Source organism: Halichoeres trimaculatus, unplaced genomic scaffold, assembly GCF_033239565.1.
Source record: "Halichoeres trimaculatus isolate MK-OKI-2021-1 unplaced genomic scaffold, fHalTri1.1 fHalTri1_scaffold_3, whole genome shotgun sequence".
NCBI classification, from domain to species: Eukaryota; Metazoa; Chordata; class Actinopteri; order Labriformes; family Labridae; genus Halichoeres; species Halichoeres trimaculatus.
In genome coordinates, this window is record NW_027437181.1 from 20285018 (window position 1) to 20309607 (window position 24590).

At 40.5% G+C, this 24590-nt stretch overlaps 2 protein-coding genes across 3 annotated transcripts; both read right to left on the reverse strand.

Annotated features, from left to right (window-relative positions):
* Nucleotides 1–775: 775 nt before the first annotated feature.
* LOC141787843 (uncharacterized) lies at nucleotides 776–9736 on the reverse strand. Its single transcript, XM_074666524.1, has 16 exons — nucleotides 9652–9736; nucleotides 9388–9487; nucleotides 9192–9270; nucleotides 9022–9045; nucleotides 8868–8921; nucleotides 7902–8051; nucleotides 7678–7741; nucleotides 7542–7585; nucleotides 7328–7453; nucleotides 6403–6551; nucleotides 6196–6304; nucleotides 3888–4511; nucleotides 2995–3806; nucleotides 2254–2350; nucleotides 2067–2163; nucleotides 776–1986 (listed from the first exon to the last, which is right to left on the reverse strand). The coding sequence occupies exons 1-16, from the start codon at nucleotides 9734–9736 to the stop codon at nucleotides 1916–1918; spliced, it is 2685 nt and encodes an 894-aa protein (XP_074522625.1). The 3' UTR covers nucleotides 776–1915.
* A 4940-nt stretch (nucleotides 9737–14676) lies between these two features.
* LOC141787512 (transcriptional repressor CTCF-like) lies at nucleotides 14677–22890 on the reverse strand. 2 transcript variants are annotated; one of them, XM_074665978.1, is made up of 14 exons: nucleotides 22721–22890; nucleotides 22325–22409; nucleotides 20848–21113; nucleotides 20570–20752; nucleotides 20091–20466; nucleotides 19839–20009; nucleotides 19386–19519; nucleotides 19156–19276; nucleotides 18911–19060; nucleotides 18643–18803; nucleotides 18360–18542; nucleotides 18127–18271; nucleotides 16357–16503; nucleotides 14677–16164 (listed from the first exon to the last, which is right to left on the reverse strand). In XM_074665978.1, exons 3-14 carry the CDS (start codon nucleotides 21091–21093, stop codon nucleotides 15917–15919), a joined length of 2265 nt encoding a protein of 754 aa, XP_074522079.1. In that variant the 5' UTR covers nucleotides 21094–21113; nucleotides 22325–22409; nucleotides 22721–22890; the 3' UTR covers nucleotides 14677–15916. The 2 variants fall into 2 exon arrangements, with proteins under 2 accessions (XP_074522079.1, XP_074522080.1); XM_074665979.1 differs by lacking the exon at nucleotides 22325–22409.
* Nucleotides 22891–24590: the final 1700 nt, after the last annotated feature.

A 24590-nucleotide genomic window follows, 5' to 3' on the forward strand; every position in this document is an offset into this window, starting at 1 on the left:
ACACATCTGCCTGAATGTTACATTTAAAATGACGCAACATGTTGGAAAGTTTGTGCCAAATTTATATTCAAAAAGATGGAGTGTTTTTTTTTTTAATTTAGCTTGTTTTAATGATTCTTATCTTAACTTCTGATGTCTCAATGCACTGCAGAGTTTATGTTTTTTTTGCCTTAAACATGCAAACATTAAGTTGATGGGTTTTAAACACGTAATCCCTCTAAGCACCGAATGTGTTGTTAACTTCAGATTTCACTGTAACTTTAAGCATTTCAGGATCACTTTGATTGGGTGATGAAATTCCCAAGGGTTTTGTTTACTGCTCGGGGTGAAACGAACATTTTTTTTTCAGTTAAAAGTGTGTCATGCTGACTTTAATTTGCAGGTGTGTAACATGTTGTTTGTTCCAGAAATGTTCAGTTTGAGTTGCTTTTAATACAATTTTACTTGCATTAGTTTTTTTGCCTCTGAATGTAAAGGGATGTGCATTTTTATGTCCCATTTTAGATGTCTATTAAAGGGCATTAGTTTGCAGGGTTTTTGCATTTTCTATTGTAAAGAGTGCCTTGGTTTGCTTCAACATTCAGTTTTTAAACCTGGACAGTCAAAACGTACAAGAGTCAGTTTTGCATTGTTGTGACATTTGTGTACACTTGATGCTTCATTGAGTACAACAGCATGTACATTTGTTCAAAGAAAGCTTTATAAAGTTGTAACATTTCTGAACATAAACATTTTAACATTTCAGGACATATACAATTCTTTATATGAAACAGTAAATATCTCTTATTGTGCACACTTAAAATAATTCAGAAAATAAACACTGTTACCTTTTGCCTTAACTCTCCTGTAGTGGCATTTTAAACCTTACATCTCTGAGGCACTTTCTGAATAACGAGGCTTTTGAAGAACAACATAAAGCATGATACTGACAGACTACAGCGCCCCCGTGAGGCGGCGATCTACCACAGCAAGAGGTTGAATGGCTTCCTCACAGGAGCTGAGCTTTAACACTTGAACTGATCAGTTGAGCTTTTGTACAGACATGCTGGCAGTGTGAGGCAGCGACACATGCAGGTTTAAATATAGGTGTACACTGATTGTAAAACAAAACCAAAATGACTCCTCTCTGTCGTGTGTTTGATTCAGTCCTAATATAACTTAAGTTCCTGGCGTTGATTTGAAGATAGAATGTAACATATGGATTTCTGTCATCATTAACTCTCTACAAAGTTTGTTTTTTTCAGAGCACAGTCCTGATTTGGAAATGACTTGAAGTCCACAGCACATTGATAAAAATCTTCAGACAAACATCACATGCTCAGGAACTTTTCCTCTCACTCACAAAGAGATGAGCTCTGGACTGAACACAGATTTAACACTGAAAAATTATAACCTCCTCGTTTTTTACATCCACAATACTGTTAGAAATTCAAACATCTGATACAGCTCAGCCATTGCTTGCTCCTCTTTAGATTGAAGACCATCAACTTGAACTTAAAAAACTTTACAAATTATTGGATTATGTCAGAAATGCACTGGTATAACACAAACAACAAGGCCGCTTTAGCTGTTTCTGAAATGTTCTGGACATTAAATGCTCACAGAAACAGTTTATGAAAGTGTAAACAAATGGTCTCCCACTTAAACCCAGGCAACATCAACGTGATGGAGTGTGTTTGAAAGGAAGGGGGCTTCATTTTATTCTGGGGTGGTGGACTTAGAGTCACGGTTGAGGCGCAGAAACCTCAAGGTTTATAGTTCTTGGTCCGAACAAGGCAAATATGTGCACAGGCTCTGCCGTAACGGGAGAGCCTGTTTGTCTGAGCAGTAAGTGGAACATCCTCAAGGCCTCCAGCCCCCGAGACTGTGACGGGATCAGAGAGTGAGAAACACTTTAGCTATGGTTCCACTGTCATTAAAAGACAGTCGTGGCCAAATGGCCTGGGGTATGAGGGCGCTCCTCCTGATCATGTGATGTCTCCTCTTCTGAAAGATTAAAAAAAGGGCAAATTAAAAAAACCTCTGTGGTCACATGAACTACTGCAGACTTTGTCCTCGGCTCTCACCATTCTGTTCATCTCCCTTTTCCTCGCTGTGCTCCTCCACACCCTCAGATCTTTCTATCCGTCGCAACCAGTCCTGCACATCCTCCACGCTTGACTCCTTTTTTAAAAATGTGTTTTTTTTTTCCTTTTTAGTTGATTTGAAAATGACCACACTCTATATCTACAATTCTGGAGTTTATTTGGTTACCTGTGAGTCAGAGAAACGATCTTCATCTGAGTTTCTAAATCCTTCTGGGGCTTCCATTAGGATCTCTAGTTCTCCTCCCTCCTCCTCTTCATCACAGCTGACGAGACAAAAAGGATGTGCACAGGGGTTAACAAGACTTTCAGGAAATCTACTGAACTCAACAAAGAGCTGGATGAATGTCTATGCCAAGGGAAAAATTCAAACCTGTGACCCCACATTTGAAAGGAAACATCTAGAATCTAGATGTTTACACATTGCCCCAAACTCTCACAAAATACATTCTTTATGTTTGGACATCATAACAGCTTCAATACCTCCTGTTGGCGCAACAGTCACACAGCTTGAATATCTGCATGACCCATCAACATATATATATACATGAAACATTACTAACACTTGATTTAGATCATTTAAAAGGCTGTGTTGTTTTCACTTGTTGAAAATCACAAATCGCAAATTCTTCCCACCAAAAAGAGGCTTAAGAGGGCTTTGTGTGTAACTACAGCATTTGATCTTAGAAGAATGTGTTAAAACTGCCAAGTCCAAATGATGTGAAGTTTTCCTGCTCGTTTTATTCCATCGACTGTGAGAGAAGCATTTTTATAAGGCAGGAAATAAAATATGAGCTCATGTTTTAGATGATAGGAACAGTGAAGGGACATACTTCAAAGTTTGGGAAGCTTACAGGATGATTCACACAAAGTTTAAAAAACTCTTATAGAAAAACCTGACAACACTGACCTTCCCCCAGAAAAAAACTCCTCTTCTTCATCTTCATCTTCCTCTTTATCTTCTTCCTCCACCGTCTCTTTCTTTATTTTGTTTTGGTTTATTTCATCTTCTTGTTTATCTTCTTCCTCTTCTTCCTTCAATTCATGTTGGGTCTCTTCACGACCCTCCTCCTCCTTCACTTCCTCCTCCACGGCCGTTTCCTCAGTGTCTTTTTGGCTCTCTTTATCTTGCCCATTATCCTCTTCTTTCTCTCTCTTCTCCGCTGGCTCCTCCTCTGTTTCCTTCTGGGTGTCTGCCTGTTGCCCATCTTCCTCTTTTTTGTCTTCCTCCTCTGCTGTCAGTTCCTCCATTTCCTCCTGATTCTCCTGATCTTTCCCCTCCTTCTCCTCTCTGTCTGTTTCCTCTGTCACATCATCCGTTTTGCATTGGTCCTCTTCATCTCTCCCATCATCTGCCTCTTTTTCTTCTTCCTCCACTGTCTCTTTCTTTATTTTGTTTTGGTTCTCTTCAACTTTCCCCTCCTCCTCTTCTTCATTTTCTTCTTCCTCTACCATCTCCTCCTCTTCGTCGTGTTTGTTTTTCTCATCTTTCTCATCGTCCTCTTTGTCCTCCTTTTCTTGCTGATCCACTGTCTTGTTCATTATTTCATGTTGGTCATCTTCGTCTTGCCCTTCACTCTCCTCCATTTTCTCCTTATCTTCCTGCTGTTGCTCCTCCTCCTCCTCCTCATCTTCATCAAGGTCAGAGCAGTTAAGAAAGTCGAAACTTTCGAGGGCCGTCTCGAGCTCTTGTGTGAAGCTTGAAGAGATAGGAAAGGGAGCCTAGAAAGAGACAAAGAGTTTTTTAATAAAACTTTTCTTATGGTGTAAAGAATCAGTAAATAAACAAAGCATGGCGCTCACCGCTGCAGCCTCCTCTGGCTGTTGTGACTCTGGGAGGAATGGATGCTGCTCACTGTGTTTCTGTGATGCTTCTGTCTGGTGCCCCTCTCCTGCTGCTTTGGTGATGTGGTCCGCTGCTTCAGTCTGTCTGGTCTGTTCTTTTGAGTCCTCAGGTGTATTACCTTTTACTCCCACAGCTGAGATAACCACCTGTGGGACTCCACACACATTTCCAGTCTCCTCCCGTGTCACAGAAGCTACAGTGGAAACCTCGGAGCTCAAGCAGCTCAGGTCTGCTGAGATGTCAGCTGATTGGACGGACGCTCTGTCAGTTACAGTACAGTCTGCGCTCCTCTGCTCCATGTGAGTCTGCAGGTGACCGTTTGGCACGGCTTCTGTCTGAGAGAAAACCTCCCCGCTCTCTGTTTCTTCTTCCTCCTGATTGGAGGAAAGGGACGGCGTCGAAGCGCTGGACTTGTGTTGTGTTAGAGACAGCTGAGAGGCGAGAGAGGTGGGCAGCATGTTGGAGGCAGCAAGTCTCTGAGCGTGGTGAGCCAAGGCGGGGCTGGAGGAGTCATCGGAGGATTCAGAGGAGTTGGACCACACTGTGCCATTCTCCATTTCTCCCTGTCGCCTCAGCAGAGACTGGACCAGAAACAAGACACAGAGAGGTGACAGGTTAGACCTCACTGTTACTGATACGATTACATTAAACATTCTTTAGTTTCAAGCTTTATGTACAAGTTGGTTTTGCATATTTGATGAATTTCATAAATTTAACTGATACTTTATTCATCCATTGGTTCTCAAACTGAGCCATGAAAAAGTTAAGGTAAAACTAAAGACAAATTTATCAGTTTTGTCAGTGACCGAGAAACTAATAGAAGAGACTTTCTAACTCAGTGACATTTTAACTTAGCAGAAAAATAAAAGAGCAGAAAACAGAGGTCTAATAGAAGAGGAACAGGTAAAGGAAATATGATGCGCTTTGAATTTGCAGTTTCTGTAAGGCCTGATCACTCCAAACAGCATCATAATAAACGTATTTAAACATCTGTGAAGACTGATGGTGATGCTGTTTTCCTGAAAAAAGGAAAAGGCTTTGCTTGGATGAACTTGAGCACTTGTTTTTGCATCAAAACTGTGCAATATGATTTAAAAAGTTTGAGAACCACTGGATTAATCTAGTCTTTAACTACTGATGCTCAACTTAATTTCAATTTTACATAATGACTGTTTTATTCTTTCAAAAAGCATTTGATTGGAGCTTCACATAGAGATTAATGTGTTGGCTGAATCAAAAAATAAAATAGATAAATTTTGCAGAAGTTTTGCAGACAGTTACATGAGAGTAATGGTTCACTTGTGATTAGTTGTAAATTCTAAAAAATGAAAAAAAAAAAACAATCTTCAATTTTTTTCACCTTCTTGATTTGATGTAAAAAAAAACACAAGTGAAAAATAAATCATGTTTACCAGGTAAACTTAAGATTTAAACACAACTCTCTGCCTTAATTTATCACTTTTAGTTCAATAATTTAAGTCGTATGAATCCCCAATGTAACATAACGCAGCTGTCAAACTGTTCAGATTCAAATTTAATCTGATTCATCTTTTCTCTCAAGTTGTGGATATTAACAAAGTAAATCCACTTAATTCAGATTTTCTTTTTTTGTTGGCTTACCTCCAAATAATGATTGATTTTGATTAACCAGTTCTTTTTTTTTTTAGATTTTTTTGCTAAACTACAGCTACAACTACGTCCCAACACACCGACTGTAAAGAGGTGAATCGGGGTGTCGTGTGGCTGATTTCAAAACGTGAGGATGCCATCCTTTCCGTCATGATGTTGAGGAAAGTCTCCATCAGCGGGCGGCTGTGTCTGGACACGACACGAGGCATGCTCTTCATGTAGGGTGAGGGAGAGGAGGGACACATTGGAGTTCTACTCAACCACAATTAAACAACTACAAGGACCACAACTTCGTTCATACGTGCTGCTGTCACACGCCCCGCTACCGCTATCATTCATCCTCTGAGCGTTCTGCACGCCACTCCCACAACCACAGGACCTCACACACACCGCTCTGTGAATATCCTCACACACATCAGAGCTACCACTACACACCAAGCAGTTGGGGAGCAGCTGAAATAGAATAAGTTGGTAAAATGACAGGAATAACACCCGTAAGTAAGATAAATAGCATACAGAATGTGTATGTGTGCTAAAAAAGAATTAACAAACCCTAAAGATACAAAATAAGCATGCGGTGAAACAGAGCAGGTGTGACTGAGCTTGTGAAAGGATTTTTTTGTTGAAGTGACTCACATAAAACACCTGCTCCCGCATTGAGGGCGTGTCAGGAGGGCTCTGATTGGACAGCAGTCGTTTGGAAACAGTACTGCTGGATGATGTCTGGTCATCCTTATCAAATGGACTGAAAACAACAGGACAAAGTCAGAAAAAGAGCAGCTCTGGATACACTTTTTGAACTCGTAAAAATAAAAAGATGCTGCAGTCTGCACATTTCTGTACCTCCAGGTCACCTCCAAGTTCAGCTTCACTGTGCCCAAGTCGTTTATATCCACCGCCAGAGTCTGAGGGAGTGGACAGAACAGGTCGAGCATTTCACAGGACACGCTGCCCACCACCACGTGATTGGCCAGGCTCTTCAGCTCTGTCACCTTGAGAACAACAAGTGAACCCCAGAGACATGAGACTATTGGAATATCACATAGGAAGAATATGAGCATTAGCACACACAGCTTTATGCAGTGAGTTTAAGAATAAGACTGTCCATTCTGTAGACTCCGCTAAAACATGGACTGGGGTCAAATCCATGTTTAATGAAGCTCCAGTTGTGATATTTCTTACATGGTATAACCCCTAGAAATTCCCTGGTTCATTAAAACTAAACCTTTTTAGAAAGCCTCAGTAGCATTCAATTTTTGTGTGAAACTGATCAGTACAGTACTTCGTTTCAACATTTTTACTGTTGAATGAACTGACCCTCAAACCTGGCATAACATAAATTTGTCTGTTGCCAGTCATCTACAACACTTATTTTTCTAAACAAGGCCTCATGCTGGTCTGCTGTGGGCACTAAACATGGTTCTTTACTACAATCATCAGGGGAACTGCAGTTTATCTTGTATTTTACTAAACAGAGCCCTGTTTTTATAAATATATACTGAAGCAACATCTGAGAATGTCCACATAGGACTTTATGAAGTTTATCTCGAATAGTCTGAACAAAATGAACTATTTGTTTTGAAAATTCTTTAGCTTTGTGACCTAAATTGAAAGATTAACACCTTGAGTCAGAGCGAGTGGGTTTCAAATCTGGGTGCTGATGAAAGCTGGAAAAAGTTTCACAATTTTTCAGCTCAATTCATGAGAGCTGTTTACAGTCAGGACGATCAAAAGTTACAACAGCCAGAACCCTGAATCCTGCTGTTACCTTGATTGACAGCAGTTCTGTGACAAGTGGCAAGAAGATGTACTCTTCACTGTCCCACATCTGCTTGTTGCTGACTTCCACACGGCCTCTTAGCCGCCAGCGTTGCCTCCCGTATCGCATTAGGACCTAATGGGGGGCAAAAATAGCTGATGTGATGCAGCAAACCAAGAAACTCAGTTAATATCTGTGTCTACGAGCCTTTTGTGCCTCTTACCTCGTACTGGTCACCAGCACACAGCCGTGCAAAGCCAGCTAGGCCTAGAGCATCCAAAATGAACGAGAAAAATGAGAACTGGACCGACACAGAAAGGAAGCAATGGAGAGTCATGGGATTGTGGAGAATGACTCACCCTTCATCTTAACATGAAATTCTCCCATCTGGCTTTCTATCTCACTCTCGAGTGAGCACATGTGCTGCAATGACACAAGTTTGTAGGATTTAGATAATGTTATAGCTGTTGTTCTTACCGTTGCAGTATATCAAGGCCAAAGTCTGATTTACTGAGGTATTGAAAAAATAAAGTACAGCACAGATTAATCAAACATACTTCTGATCATTAAGTCAGTCACTTGCCTCTGTACATTCTCTGTAGCCCTTGTTGGCTTCACTGAGGCTCTCTCTGGCCTCCTTGCTGCCGGTCGCTGAATTAAAGGCCGCCACCATCTTACTTGCTCCATCTCGCAATCGCCGCTGTATGCAATAGGCATCATATAGTTCCTCGACCTGAAAAATACAGTATGCAAGCTTTACTGCAACAGACTGTAACAAAAATGAGCTTTTTCCTCGTTTGAGTTTCTGTTTGATAACCACAAAATGACAATATAATAATAATGATAATAATAATTATTATTATTATCTAAAGATTAAAAGGAAGTTATTTAGTCACGTCAGAGCAGTTGATCAAACTCAGAACTAACAGCAGAATTGATGCATGTAGTAACTGTGGTACAACTCTGATTGAAAAATTAGCTTTCATGATGAACATGTGGCAAAATTCAAAAGTAATAAATAAGAGAAACTTTTCAATGTAAACAAGTATTGCTCTTCTCAGCTACCTTCAGGTTAACTAGTGCCAATCTAAAGGTAAAAACAGGCAGGAAATCAAAACGGTAACATGTGACAATCACAACATTTTTCTTTGATCATGAAGACCAAGTTGCTTTTTACTTGCTGAGTTACCTCACTTCTTAGTTTTGTTTGGATCGCCATCAACACTTAAATCAATAATTCGTCTCTTCAATTACAAAAAATTTAACACATGCTGCTCCTCTTTAGTCTGTCTGCAGTCATATGTAGAGTGCAGGGGGTTAAAAAGCTATTTAGTAAACAAATTTAATCAGGTGCCTCTGACATCTAAAAACACAGTTTATAAGAGAAGTGAAAGAAAAAAACACTGTCAATCAGTCATCAAATTACACCTTTATGCCACACAGTCTCTGAACCATGTTTAAGTTTATGTTGCTTTTTGTTAGTCCTCCTTTAGAAGATGAATCTGTTCATTCAATATTTGTCTTACTGAATCTTCATAATCATACTAACCTTGCTCAGGTGAAATTCCAAGCGTCTCATAAACCTCTCTATGGCTTTAACTTGCTGTAAAACAAAAATAACAAATTGCTCAACATGACAAACTGAGAGAAAAATGCTCCATCTTGGTTCAGTTTCAACGCCAAAAGGTGCGAATGAAACTCACCTTATCCTGCTCGTACAGAGAACCCTGCAAAGAAAACAACAAGGAAACATTTAGCATATCAAAGTGTGGCATTAACATCCTGTACGAGGGCTGGAAACAACAACACGCGGCCCAGCACTGACTGACAGATGATACTGGTGTGACTGGTTTCTGTCAAAATAAGCTCTCACCAAACGACCATTCCTCTTGTTTTCTCTGATCTGCTGACCCAGACTGTCCAGCTCCAGCTGGTGGACCTGCAGGTACGACCTGACAGAAAGAGAACAGCAGCTTTAAAGCAGACTTTTTCCGTGTCATCAATGATATTTCACCTGGCAGCCATCCACCATAATGAATCCAAACAGAGCCTGAGATGTGTTTACTCACTGTAAGCCTCTGCGTAAGGCAGCGTACACTTCATCCAGCCGCTCGGGCTGGGGGGTTTTAGTGGGTGGTAGTTTTGTAGAGCCCGTGAACATCCTGCTTCCTTACAAGGCACGTTTCTCTTGGATCAAACAGGGCTGAGGGAGGGAGAAGCAGAGAGATACAGAGAATGGGATCCTTTCTGATAAGGCCTGTATGACTATTGCTCACATGAAAACAGACAAAAGGAAGCAGACAGAGAGAGCAGGACACACAGGCTCAGCTCACCTGCTAAGTAGAGGCAAGGTTTCACGACTGTGGCATGCTTGGCGAGTTGAGTGTTGCGTTGTAGCTTTAACAAACCAAAGGACATGTCCTGTAATTATTCAAAAACGAGAGACGTTAAAGACAAAAATATCCCGCTCACCTTTTACCTCAATGTACCTGACAAGGTTTTGCTCCTGCTCTGTAATTATCAAGGATTTCAGCAAGAACAGAGGTTACTGGAAGATAGACAGGGAGGAAACAGATGATAGAAACCATTCTTTCACTTCCATGCTCTGAAAACCTTCTTTTTTTAGAGCCTGATACAGAGCAACGTGTGTGCAACAACAGTGGCTGACACTGAGTACAGTCTGCCTTTGCTTCTCTTCCTCTTCCTTCCCTACTTCTCCACCCCCTCCAAATCCAACACCAGAGTACAGGAAGTCTCATGGCTGACTCTACACAGGAAATTCTACATCCAAGTCTGGCCCAAGAATATAAAACTATTCTTCCACCATGTGCCAGGGTGTAAAAATTGACTCGGGTTTAACAAGGAGATAGGGACATCGTATGGGGGAACTGTAGGAAGAGCAGGTCATGCCCTGGCTAATCTAGCCACAAAAGAGATTACAGACTTAAACCACACTAAATCTGTCAAGCAGGAGCCAAACCCATATTAACACATGGGATCTGTGAATGAGCCTGCACGAAGCAAAGCAACTAGTGACATCTGCTCTCCATTGTCTTTCACTAAAATCCAAACCAGGAGAGAAATTTGTCTGACTGGAACACTTGCTGCCATGCTGGGATAGAGAACACACAAACTGTGGTTTCTGTGTGATTGAAACCTCGCTAAGACAAACACTGACATCTGACATGAGAATGTATACCCTGTTTCCCTCATGTGCTCTTGCTACACAGCATGGACTAAGGCTCTGGAGGGGAAACCAGGTCGGGGGTCCAGATAAACTGCTAATCTTGGCATGAACTGGGAGGATTAACTGGAGTTGGTCAGGGTTAGAACAAAGAAAAGGTGCCATACAGCGAGCCTTCACAGATAAAACACCCAAACAAAACTGACGACTTTGCCAAACATGGCAAATTAATAAAAGCAGGGCTCAGACCTGCTCCCTGAGCTAGTCCAAGCCATGAAAGTGCATAATCATCATGATCAAACTACATGCAAATAGCTACAGCAATATCTCATGGTCCTGAAACCAGCTCTACTTCTAGCCCACACAAAAGCTCAGCAGACTCCAGCAGAATATTGATAATTGTGTTTAAACGCCAGCCAGTTTCCTATCTGTAAGATGTGCTGTTACCCCTTTCCTTACATTAGAGGTCATTAGCTGGATTAATTCTCTCCACTGGAGCACAGCGAACAAAGAGGACCCTGTTTCCAATCACCTCACAAGACTGGAGTTTTGTGTAAAAAAAAAAAAGCCTTTCATGAACTCCCTGCATGCATAAGCACTTGTAGCCTTGTTCAAGCATTAGTTTAGGCCAACAACTGGCTGAAATCACTTATTCATTGCAACACATTAATTAGTAATGCATTATCTGAGTTATACTTGACTGCTATAAAAATCTGCTTTCATTATGAGATGTAATTTTTAGAATTTAATCTGATTTTTGAGTCAATAGTTTGTTATAAACATGAAAATATCATAGAACATATAAGTTGGAAAGAGAAGTGTCAAAATTGAGTATCAGCTGGAATACTTCAAATGAAAAAGCTACAATAACTGTTTTGCCTATTTTCATTGCAAAAATGACCTAAGTATTTTTATACCCATCAAAACAAACAACGATTAATCTGTTGATAGTCAGTTTCTTTAGTTCTGAAACTGAAATCTCAGCTGGACATAAAATGAAGTAGAACTGTTGACTTAAGTGACTATTATTTATCCAACTGCCAAATTAAAAGTGTATGGTGTGTTATACAACTGTAATAGATACAGGGAACTGAAAGTCATGAATGAGGAGCTTCAAGATGAATCATAATTAGTACTGGAAGCGATTAGTCTACTGTCGATTTCTTCTTATCCTCTAATCGGCTCATCTTTTTAGGCTTCACATGCGTTTTTAACCTATGTGCAGCTGATTTTTAAAAGCCTCAGAAAATATATCAACAAATATGTGGCTAACACCCAATTAAACCACTGTTCATCCATACTTTGTGGAACCAAGAGTGTGCCGGAGGAGGAAGAGGAGGAGTATGAGGATGAGAGGTAATGGTGTTGTAACGAAATGCAACTACCTCTATTCCAGATTACTGGATTAACCTAACCCAGAAGGAGCAGGCCGGGGAGTCGGATAAACAGGCTACCACAACACAGTCAGGCTCCTTGAGACACTTCAAGTCAACGCGACAATGACAGAGTTTAAGGGCAAACTTAAGACACGGTGTCGCGCCTTGTTTTGTACACCCTCCATATCCCACCCCAAGACAGACCCCGCAGCTCATCACAGGCCACAAAAAGTCCGCTTCCGTCCATAACAGGACCAAAACCGTCCCTTACCCCACGATAAGCGTCCCCACAAATCATCTCTAACACCAGAAAACAGAAGGAAGGGATATATAAGTCAACCACAGGCAGCTGGCGGATATAACGTCGTCAACATCACGGGAAAGCAACTTCACTTTAGAGGGACTCATGTAGGGAAAATTTTAACGGGCTTCTTGTTGTGACCTTGGCGCTACAAGGAGCAGCCTCCTACCTCTGTTTTAATGTCCGACAGCCCGGTGGTAAAGTCCACAATCTCATTTCCACCGCGATGCTCCGCGCAGTTAGCAGAGGTTTACAGTTATTCTGGGCGCTGTCCCTCTCCTCCTGGATTTCGCAGTTTTTTGTCTAAAATCAAGTCAGCAGGAGCGACTCCACGATTTCCGGTGAAAGATTTTCACAATAAAAGCTCAAATACACAATCAACGTCAGTGCACGAGTTGAGATGTGTCATTCTACGAAACAAAATATATATAATATACAAAATTGCTGCCTTCAGATATTTTGACTATTTTTTTTTGGCGTAAATGATTCATTTTACAACAACTGTATGATTTAATTGTACTCGAATTAACGGGAAGCTGGCAAGAAAGTGTTTTTTGTATTTTCACCTCTGTACCCCAAGGCACACAGAATGGGGACTAAGATGTCACTGGCACCACAACTTTTAGTGTACGAGGCACACAGGAACATGACTTTATATCTACTCAAGTGGCGTCTCTCTACAGAACCAAAATCTCGAATTTCCTCCAAGTTTTTAGAAAAAAAAAAGGTAGTCAAAAGAGGAAACAAATTTGGAAATGATGAGCATTTTTTTTTCTCAAAGACTGACAGAATACAGTAAAATGGAAACAATTTTACAGATAATCACAATGTGGACATGTCAATAATTAAATAAATGAGATTTAGTGTCAACTATTTTTTTTAGTAAAAAGTTAGGGAGGCTGAGAATAAGATAAATCACATTTTAATTTTGTCTCATTTCATTTTTACTAGAAAAATCCAGGTGTGTTTAACATGTAAGCTAGCCTTTCTTTTAATGCAGTTTACAGTAACATAATGAATGAATAAATCACTTTTGTTTTGAAATACCTTTCAACAGTGCAATTGAATGGGGTAAGTATAAGTGACAACTCAAATAGATTGTTAAAATGGTGGTGTACAGTGCGGTGACACTAGCCTTACCAGGATCATAGTTTTTGGCATCTTTATTTTATGTTAATCTGTATATACTTTGATTGTTTCAATTGAGTAAAGGGCTGCTTTTCACTATTGTCAAACACAATCTGGGGGAGCCGTAATAAACCAGTGTGCTGTACAGTTTGGGACACGCTCTCAGGAGACCAATAACTACAATCATATCGTTTCACATGTGGCAACGCTTGATCCCAGTCCCTGTCAACAGACTAATTAACTAGATCTGCTGTGTTAGACATCTGTAAGAAAGCTGAATGATCTGTTGGTTTATTTATTTGCCTCATGGATACTATTCGAAAAAAAAAAACGTCTCGGGCCTTTTCACCGTGGTATAAACTTATTTTGAAAAGCACATCAGAAAGCCGGAAATCAAGTTACAGCTAGTTGCTGTGGCAACAAGGATGTCCCTAGGTCTGTCACTGTTTTCTCCTTGCTGCTTGTGCTTCGCTGGCGACGCCACAGAGAAACCCACGGAAAAAGCAGACACGAAGAAAGGAGGGAGAGAATGGAAAAAGTTGTACAGTTACCCACAAACAGAGCAGAAGCCCATGGGTCGAACATGAAGCCATGTAGGTTCCATTTGAGTTAAACCGTATCGGGTGCTGCAGCCATGGGTTGGTCTAAAAATTGAACCCAACACCGGCGAGGACCCGTTGGGCAGCGATGAGCCGCGTGCGACGGTTTGTCCTAAGGACAGACTGTGAAGAAATGTAACGGTTCGTCAAGACGAGGACTGCTGTATAAATTTAGGACTATCTGATAAACAACCGCATCAGGTAAAGTGTAGGTTACCGGGGCAAAGTTGGATAAATTGTTGAAACCATTTCAGCGAAAATTCTTTCAGGTTCTATAGTTAGCGAGTGACCTGCCCTCTGTTATATGAATGAGGTTTGTCAAACCTAACAAGCCACCACAATGACAGGCGAGTATAGATGTAGTCAGGGTGCTTAAGGAACTAGGGTTACAGAAGTTTTAATATTTTGTCCCCTCTTTCATTGTACGTCAAGTTTATATTTATATCTCAAACAAGGAGTTTTAAGGTAGCAATGAAGGCAAACCATGAAATACAGAGCGATGACAGACCACGTGAACAGTACCGCCAGAAGCCAATAACATGTAACAGACCTGAACACAATGCTACGGGAATTTTGAATTCAATGGGCTTCTTGTTGTCCTTTGCAATAGTTAAGCTACGGAGCGCAAGGCATGAACTCTAGTGTTTTGAACACTTAACTGCCCTCAACAGGCCCCTTTTCACGGCCCACGCGAGAGTAGGATGCAAACAAATCCGGGTTTTGCATCATGCTATCGTATCAGCATTCGTCAATTTTTCCAACATGAAAGAAACAAGTTGCAATCTTAGTAAGGAGTCTGACATTTAATAAAATATATTTGCAAGCAAAATACATGGACATTTCTGCGAGACGTTTCTCTGCTATTTCGATTAGCAATGATTCATGAAATCGTTTTTTTTCTGAATATAACATTAAGTTTTGCTAAAGTGTTACCCAAATCAGATTTTAGATGTTCATAAAACTACAGCTAGAGAAACCTAAATGTCAGCATCAGTCTCTATTCTTAATGGTTTTACAGCCCTATATCTTTTAGTCACACAGTTAAAATGTCATTCAAGCTAGAAAGCATTGCATTGACAATGGTACAAAAAGGAAATATCAACCCAAGGTGGAATGGCTACACAAAGGAGCAAAAACAAAAATTCCTTCCTTACTTCTGACCATGTTAAGTACATCAGCTTCATCATCTAGATGTTACTAAAGCAAGAGACAAGCATAAAATAAGCAACACATCTAATTAGATTTTTAACTAAAATATGTAAAAAAGAAAGAAAAGGGATTCACTAACACCAATAAAGGAACCAAAATATAAAGATATTCAAAATATTTCTTTAAAAATATTGGAAGTGGCTGTGATCAATGGCAGATTAATCTTTAGAAGATGCCTCTTTATTTCCTGTAAGCTTGGACAAATTTATAAACAACCCAAACTGAATCCTGATTAAATTGAAACTTTTTACCCCTGTGTCCTCTTCTGCTTCAATGAGCAAAAGGTCTCCAGACTGAGAGGTGAGAGATGCTCTTCAGTGGGGATGTTAACAGCCACTAGTTGTGGCAAAAAGAAAAGCCAATTCCACAGGTATCATCTTACAATAGCTCACAAATGAATGACAAAAAGAAGAGGGCAAGGGAAGTTAAAAACATAGGTGGGACTTTTCTGTTCCATGCACTGTAGATGTAGGGGGGACTCACTGTACTATGATGAGATATTCAGTGGATGCCATTTTAACCAAAACAAAGCTTATCAACGAAGAGCTAAAGATACTGCAGTCAATTACAGCCACCCCACACTATGATATACTAAATTGCTTTTTTTGGTAGGAAAATTCATAGTAAAAGTATTTTTCAATCATTTAACTGTCTGTCATTACATGATTAAAAAGCAAATCTTAAATTACAACAGTGATGTTTGTTTTTCTGTCTCGGACTGGAGGTGTTAGTCATCCTAAATGTTGAGTTAAAATAAGATCAAGGGTCTGTGTTTTTTTACAGGTTCAACCGTCTCTTCCATCACCGGTCCATCATGCTGAGGATCATCTCAGGGGTCAGGTCTCCATTTGGCGGGGCCTCAGGCAGCGGCTCCTCCGGTGCAGTCTCCTCTTCCTGAGGCAATTCCTCCATTTGAATGGCAGCCTTCCCTTCGCCGACCACCACCTCCTCAGCCTCCTGGTCGTCAGGTTCGGCTCCCACCTCCCTCTTCACTATTATGTCATCCACCTCTCCCGTGGCCTCGTCCTCCACACGGATGATAGCAGCCGCTGTTGAGAGTTTCAGGTCAGATTCTAGTACCTTAAGTTCAAACCTGGCTTTACAATATATTTATACTATTGTTAAAAAAAGGGTACACAGAAAATCTCATGTTGTAGCTCTTAGGTTTTGAAAAGGCAAATGATTCTCCAGAAATATCTTCAAGACAAAAAAATGCCTAAAAGAATCACAGTCACACTTACTATCTGGCTTGTTCTTTGGAGGCCGGCCACGTTTCCTCTTGACTGGTGGCTCCATAGGTGCTGGGATAGGTACCACTGGAGGGGCCTGTTCAACCTCAATGTCACCCAAAAGGTCCTCTTCCTCCTCTGCTTCGTCCACTTCAGGCTCTGCACACAAATACCAATTCCATTCACATACGTAGACTTTCTTTAAACAACCTAACTTATAACTAAATTAGCATTCACAAACACTGCACTGAGAAGTACCAGTAACTTGTGATGCTATCGTATCCTTGCTAGGTCCCATCAGTGCATCATCGTAGGTCTGGGCAATAAGTTGATTTTATCGATTAATTTAAAAAAAAATTGTGTTAAGGATTCAAAAAAAATAAATTCCCCTGCTGTTGTACACCTTTTGTACCATAGCAAGCACAGACTCTGCATGTGTACAGTGTGATTATAACAGTAACAGTAAAATAACAAAACAGAAACTGGAATGACATAAAATGTTCTTGTGTGTCTGACATACAGCAACTTGACAAAGATCTTTGTAGTCCATATCAACTGCCCAAAGAGTTTAATATAAACTAGATGAGCAGAGCAACCTAACGTACCTGCAACAAGGTACGTTCTGACAAGCAGAGATGGGTTCAGACACTTTAAAATGGGCTGCCCTGAACAGTGCCCCCAACTTATGTAGGAAGGCATGAATAAGTAGCAAATAAATAAATAGCATTTATTTGCTTATTTTAACATGCTACAGCTTCAACAAAAACAGAACTAGACTAAAACTGGGTTTTTTAGAAAAACACTTAAAAGTCGAGTATAACTGAACAGCTCTGTAGTGCACCGATAACATTACTGCACAAGCTTCTTTAAGCTGTATTTCAAATTCAAAATGAATAAAACGGTGCACCTCCAATGTGAATGTAAACATTCTACATTCATATTTGCTTTATTATTGTAAACTGAGTGCTACACCTTGATTAAAAAAAGACCACTACAGTATAACTGTTGCATGGGGGTTGAAATACACAAATAGCTTAACTGGTGTTTTTGCCTTTAACCAGTGATTAGTCCCTGGCCTGTGCAATATCACTCTCCGATTCAGTTTTCTTTTGCTCTTCTTTTTGCCAGTCCAGCCTAAGAGTCTACCATTACCACAAAATTCATTTACCTAATCTCTCTTTTCACTGCTAAATTGTGTTGGCTTGCATGGTGTTGTCATGAGGACTTTGACGTGCTGTACATCAATCTGTCCTCTCCAACCCAATCAGGAAACTGAGAAATAGCTTTAAAGAAAATGGTTCTGATAATCTCATTTAAAATTGTTGATTAGGATTAGGTATCTAGATTTGAGAATTTTTCAAGATCACTTAAAAACTTGTACAGTCCCTTTAAACCCCAAATTGCTCCTTCTGTTGGTCAGTGGTGTGTGGATGGATGTGAATGTATTGGATAAAAACTGATGGTTTCCAATAGGAAATCCACCATCAGAGTGTGAATGTGGTGTGTATGGGTGAATGAGACTAGCAGTGTAAAGCACTTTGAGTGGTCTGAGAGACTAGAAAAGTGCTATAGTACTGGTCCATTTACCATTTAACAGATATTCGATCTCCACCAAGTGGGAGGTGTTTGTCCTCAATTATTGGTAAACTGCTGATAGAAAAATTATTTTTCTGTGTGTTTATCTACTCGTATGTACAAGCTAGCTATTTAAAATAATATTAAACACTACTTTATAATAGTTGTAATCCATTAATTTACAAATATTAGCTGATGATGCAATACCTGTGTCATCATCACCGTCGTCTCGTCTTGACTGCATCTTCCTCTTCCTTCCACGGCGACCCTTTTTGGGCGAAGGCGAGGAACCACCGTTTTCTTCACCAACTGCTTCACCGCTGCAGTTTTCAGCATGGCGCAGCATAGTGTTCTATTCAACAAACATATGCATTAACATAAACAACCCAATGCAGTGACACTAGAGGAAAAGAAGACAAAAACTCAAAGCGTGTTCCTACCCTGCGAGTAAACGCTCTGGTACATTTGTTGCAGACAAAGGCAGTGGGAACAAAGTTTGGATCATGGTAGCGCTTGAAGTGCATGTCCAGGAGCTGTTTCTGACGGAACGTTTTATCACACTGGCTGCAAGAAAATGGCTTTTCCCCTGTGTGCGTGCGCTTGTGCATTATCATGTGGCGTTCCTAGAAAGACAAGTTATGGAAAAAGTCATTTAAGGTGAAATTAAAATAGGGAAACAAACAATAACCCACCATAACTGTCCATTTTCCACTTGACACATACCTGTCTGCAACAGTAGTCACACTGTTCGCATTTAAAGCGTTTCTCGTTCTTGTGAGTCTTCTGGTGTTGAATGAGAGCATATCGCTCATGAAACACAGCATCACAATAACGGCATTTCTTTCCCTTTTCAATAAATGAATGTTGCTTCCTCAAGTGAACACCTGGGGGAGGAAAACGTAAATTTAGTCCGAAAAATAAAAAAAAACTTAACAAAAGGCTTCCTAGCACAACCACTTTATAATTTTCACAACAGCTACAAAAAACTAACCAAGGTCACTTTTGCGTGCGATGACAGTATCACAGTGTGGGCAGTGGAACTTGGCCACATTCTCTGTGTGTTTCTGCAGGATATGCATCTTCATGGTACCACTCTGAGTGAAGCGGGCATGGCAGATGTAGCATTCATATGGCTTCTCACCTGCAACAAAGAGGATAGCTACATGAGTAAGATGCTCAATCCTTGACAAAGCAGGGTTAAGCAACACACTGGGCTATATGCATGTAGTATGTAACCTGAATGTGTCCTCATGTGTCTCTTCAGCTTGTAAGTGTCTCTGCTGGCATAGCTGCACAGACTGCACTGGAAAGGTCGCTCTCCTGTGTGTGAGCGGATGTGCCTCTTCAGTTTACTCACCTAAAGAGAATAAAAGGAAAAGGAGATTAAAAATGAGCTGGTTCCAGGATATCGGTAGAGTATTACAGACTAAACAAGAAGTAATTCAGATGAATATGAAATAACTTGCCTCTACACTACAATAATCACACATGGAACACTTGAAGGGCTTCTCATGTGTGTGTTTGTAGCGACGATGGCGCACCAGTTCACCACTTGTGACAAATGCCATGTCACAATCTGTACATTTATGTGGCCGGGTGCCTAGAGAAACAGAAACAGGAGAGAGTTAAACTACAGGATTAAACCAAACTCGGCACACAAGGTCTGATACTACTGCATATGTGACCGGAAAAAAGAAGCACCGTGTCTTTATAAGCAGACCTTTAAGTGTCAACCAAACATACAGGTATGCTAGAGGGGGTAGGGACAACCTGAAGTGGGCAGTTGGCAAGTTCAAGTTTGAAATCTGAAAACCAACCATGGACGCTACTAGGCATTCTACAAACTGTGAACCATATTTTCTAAATACAAAAAACTAAATCATCAAACCAATCTGGAATCAAAACATAATTTGCGTTACCTGTGTGTGTGTTCAGGTGGTTTCTCAGCAACGTGACTGTTCTGAAGGCACGTCCACACAAGTGGCATTTATGTGGCCTCTCATCTGTGTGGCTCTTCATGTGTCTGTCCAGGTTGGATCGCCTTGGGCAGGTGTAGCTACACAGCTCACACTGGAAAGTCTTCTTTACACCTGTTCATATTGATATGATGAGTCTCAGCCAAAGTGAGATATTATGCTCTTCTGTTATCATGTGGACAGATCTCGACTCACCTTTTTTCTTAATCTTGGTGGGCTTTGGTGGCTTCATATTGCCCACAACTTTCTCAGCATTCACCTCTGACAGCAGCCCTTCCTGCTGTTCTTCCTCAAAGTCGTACACTGAGACATCCATGTCACGATCACCCTCCCCATAGCGCAGGCGGCTTTTCTTTCCCTTCTTCACTTTACGGATGGTGGTGATTGGCTGGTAGTCTGGGTCCTTGGTCCATGTTGGGTCTTCTGTCTGAGCCACAGGTGCTTCAATTGCTTCTTCTCCCTCATCTCCTTCCTCCTCCTCTTCTCTTGACCCCTGAAGTTCTTCGTGGGCTGCCTGAAGTTCCTCCTGCTCTACTGTTTCTACTTCGCCATTAGCACCCACTTTCACCACCTAAAACAAAATTATTAGTTTCATCTTAACCTGACCAGAAAGTTCTGACAATCAAGTTCAGCTTGAGCTGGCTTTTTCACAGTAGGCTATTGTTGTTTCTTACCTGAAAGCCCTCTGGCAGGGGAAGAGTGTGACAGATGACTGGCTCTGCATCCTTGTGAGCTGTTGTTGCATCAACATAGGTCGCCTGCAGGCCCTCAACAGTTCCTGTTGTTACAGGTACCTGCACCAACTGAAGTTGACCAAGACCCAATGCAGCTCCAGCCTGCTCCTCCATATTTACAACCTGCAACAAGACAAAAAACCCTCACATTTAGGGCCACTGAAAAAGCCATGTTACGACAAAGCCAGAGAAAACCCAAGCTCATACTTAACACAAACCTGCAATGTGATGATCTGTCCCTCGTCTCCACCTGTGACCGTCACAGTGCTGCCGCCCTCCAACACCTCGGTCTTCATTTGTAGCAAAGTAGGATCAAGAGCATCCATCACCATCATCTCCATGTTACCGGCCACTTCTCCCTGAGGAGCTATTGTCACCCCCTGTATTAAGGCCTCTCCACCCTCAGGCAGGACCTTACCATCAGCAGCCTGAGTGGTATCCATGGAAACAGCCTCACCTTCCATGGTGACAGGCCAGCTGACACCTGACACACAGAAGTGGACAGATTTTAACGACTTTAAATATTGTAGACATGTTCTCCCTATCAGTGGGTTATGATTTTTCAGGTGTTGACTTAAGACACCTTTAGCGCATATAAACACTTGCAAGGTAATAATTTTACTTGACCAGAATGGTCCCTCTGGCTTATCTGCTTCAAACAAGTTTAAGTTTTAAAACAAATCATGATACCAGCTCCTTGAGTTTCAAGTTTTTCTTGAGGGCTGCTGGGGGTTCAGAAAACCCAAAAGCCATTTCCCCATTCAAATGTTAAAGCCTTGAAAATTAAACTTTGGTAACATAAGAAATGTGTTTGAAGGGAGATTTTTTACTTGCTAAACTGTTAATCTGGTACTTGGTAACTCTTGCAGCAAGAGGATTGAAAAAGCCCCAACTTTTAAAATGAGAACTGGGGAGGAAAAAGACAGATTGTGTATATTCATAGAGGCGGACTAAATCAAGTAACAAGAATAATTGTAATTGTATTTAAGTTGCTCTGAGCTTTTAAAGTACCTCACTAGTAGACTACATCTGAGGGGGAATGTGTGTGTTCTAAGTAACTTAGCACCAATGCATTTGATTGGGTTATCAACAAATTATACATACATTGCTACTATTTGTGATTTGCCTGTTTGTGACAATGAATTAACCCCATTCAATACCCCAGTTAATGCCTGTTGTAGGCAAACTAACATCATTCAATCATCAACAAACCATTTCCTTGTAGCACAAATCTTTTGTGCGCTTAAACGTTCAGAGAATTACTTTCAAAGCCTGATCGTGCGATACTAACCTTTGCTAACTTGAGATCAAACGTATTTCAACACGATAGTTTACACAGATCTCCTACGATTGGAATCTGATGATTTCGAGTGTGACTCAGGTGTGATCCCAAAAAGAAAGGGTTTTGGCACACAAGTTGTAACTTTTGTTGTGCCATTTCAGGGTAATCTGTAGGGCGCCTTCATAATTCTAACAGAAAAATAATATGATGAAGTGTTAATCGTGTGAACTGTCATGCTGCAGTTTTGTTTGTTAGTAAGTTAACGTTTGAAAAAAGCGGCAGTTTTGACTTCCTGTACTGACCTTGGTTTCTTATACATTGGTCGTGTCTTAACGGATATTCTTATTTACAAGTCCAACCACTGCATAGCTGTAAATTAAAGAAAGCCTCGTCGAAATCTTAAACTTACACACCTCAAAACTTGTGTTTTACGGGTTCAAACTGCAACGGCGTCAACTCGTGTTAATGGGTTAGTGAACTCAGGAGGCGCGAGTACATCTGAAAACAGGAAACAAAGGGCACGATAAGATGGACGACAGGCCTGAACTAACTTAAAACAGAAACACTACTAATTGCAGACATCCCACCCAACTGTAAACAAAATATCCACCAAAAACCACCAAACGTTCAACTAGGACAGAGAGTTACAGTTTATAGACAGATTTAGTGAATTTTAGATAACGATAGAGGGAGACAAACACCCCCCGCCAGTCGCCTGGCCGGCAAGCCCTACCGTGACACCTAGAGGCCGACGACAGATCCTACAAAAACGTTTTCGTGTCTGCAGACAAAGAAGCTGCTTTACTTACTCCCGACTGCTTCTTTTTCCTCTTATATTGACTTTGGTGCCCAAACTCTGCGGCTTCCTTGTTCAATCCCGCAACAGTCGTCCGTACTTTCCGAGAGCCTCGCTAATAATTTTCTCCCGCTTTGCAAGAGTGGGCCTAACACAAAATGGCGGCCTTAAAGAGCGTGTGCGTCTGCGCAAACAGATAACCCGAGGGAGTGGGGGGCGTGGTCGAGCTGTGGCGGAAAGGCGCCACATTTGAATTCAGGCGTAGGCGTGGCATCCCGAGACATGACGATGAAAATCGATACGAGTGAGATGTTTGTTTGTTTTACGCAGGAATTAGATGCGTTATATTTGGTTACATTTACAGTATGGTATATATTATATATACTTATCGCTGCCAGTTACTTGTACTCAAATGTTATGACTTAATCACAGTTTTAGAGTAATACACTTAATCCATCACAGGAGGGCAGTGTGGTTGTTGTAGATGCCGGGCAAGTTTCAGGCCTGTAAATCATGATGCAAAGCTACATCACCTTCAATAATTTATAATATAGCCATAGTAGATTGAAGGGGACTTCTCTTTTTATTCAAAACCATGTGTCAAAAAAATACCGACCAACAAACCAAAGCAGCACTGCACTGTCCAAAATCCTGTTAGTTACCATATGTCATGAGGAACCCACTTAAAGATAAATTATCCCATGACAACTATACCTTTCAGTTCATTAAGATGTTTGTTAAACTTGTTACATTTGTACTTTATACAAAATAAGGTGAAAGCATTTGACAACTATTGTAATTACATGAGATTCTTAAAGCTCAACTGTGAATGAGTACGTTCATGTTCCCCTGAAATATCAAGACTTGTTTTGCTTTTTCCTTTTGTAGATATTTCTTGATCATAATCTTATCTGGGCTATTATTATAATTATTTATTATTTTGTCATTTCATTGGACAAAAAAGAAAGGGAGAAAAAACAACAACTATAAACTCCTGTGATGTGTGCTTACTGAAGCTAGTTCCTTTGTAAGGCACATCAAGGATTAAAAACACTAATGTTATACAAGTTTAAAAAAAAGTAGCTTCTATTTAAGGACCTAGCAAAGGTCTGTTATCATTTGTGGAGTGCCAAATCAGCTTTTGAAATTAAAATTTCATTAGTAGTAGAGTTATCTTTTATATAGTGTTCACAGTTAGCCACTTAGAAATTAAACACTAAAATATTTTTTAAGAAATCTGTTGCTACTGTTTTATTATTGTATATGAAAATGTGCAAGTTTAATCAGAAAAATCAAGCTCCCAACAAAACAAGGACAAATTATGTATTCAAATGATTTAAAAGAGAAACTCTGATAACATGTTTCATCATCACATATATAAAACAGGGAACTTGCAACATACCTGCAGCTGATTAAGTGGTTTAAGAGCACCAAATAAAAATCAATTTTTAATTTGATGGTTTTTTGGGGGGTTTCTGAGAGTCTTTCAGCTTAATTTGTTGATCTGTAATAACCCTTTCAGGACTTGGCTCTGAAAAGGCCTGGTGATGAGACATTTACAAGACTCAATTTTACACTGTTTAGTATTGAATTGATTTACTAGGTCAACCTGTCACTTAAAGAGTTTCCTAGCATATTTTCCGCATATAAAATAAATTATTAATTTGTTATATAACCAAAGGAACATTTTGTTCATGACAGCTATTTCCATTGCACTGCATTCATCCACACCTTTGTCACAGGCTGTTATGAATGGGTCAGAGAAACAGCAGTGTGGTCACTTTATTCCTCTCTTCTATCTCTTCTCGTTTTCTCTTCTCATTTTATCTTCATCCTTTTCTCATGGTTTTGCTCTCAGAAGGGAGGGGGCAGAGAAAGGCGAG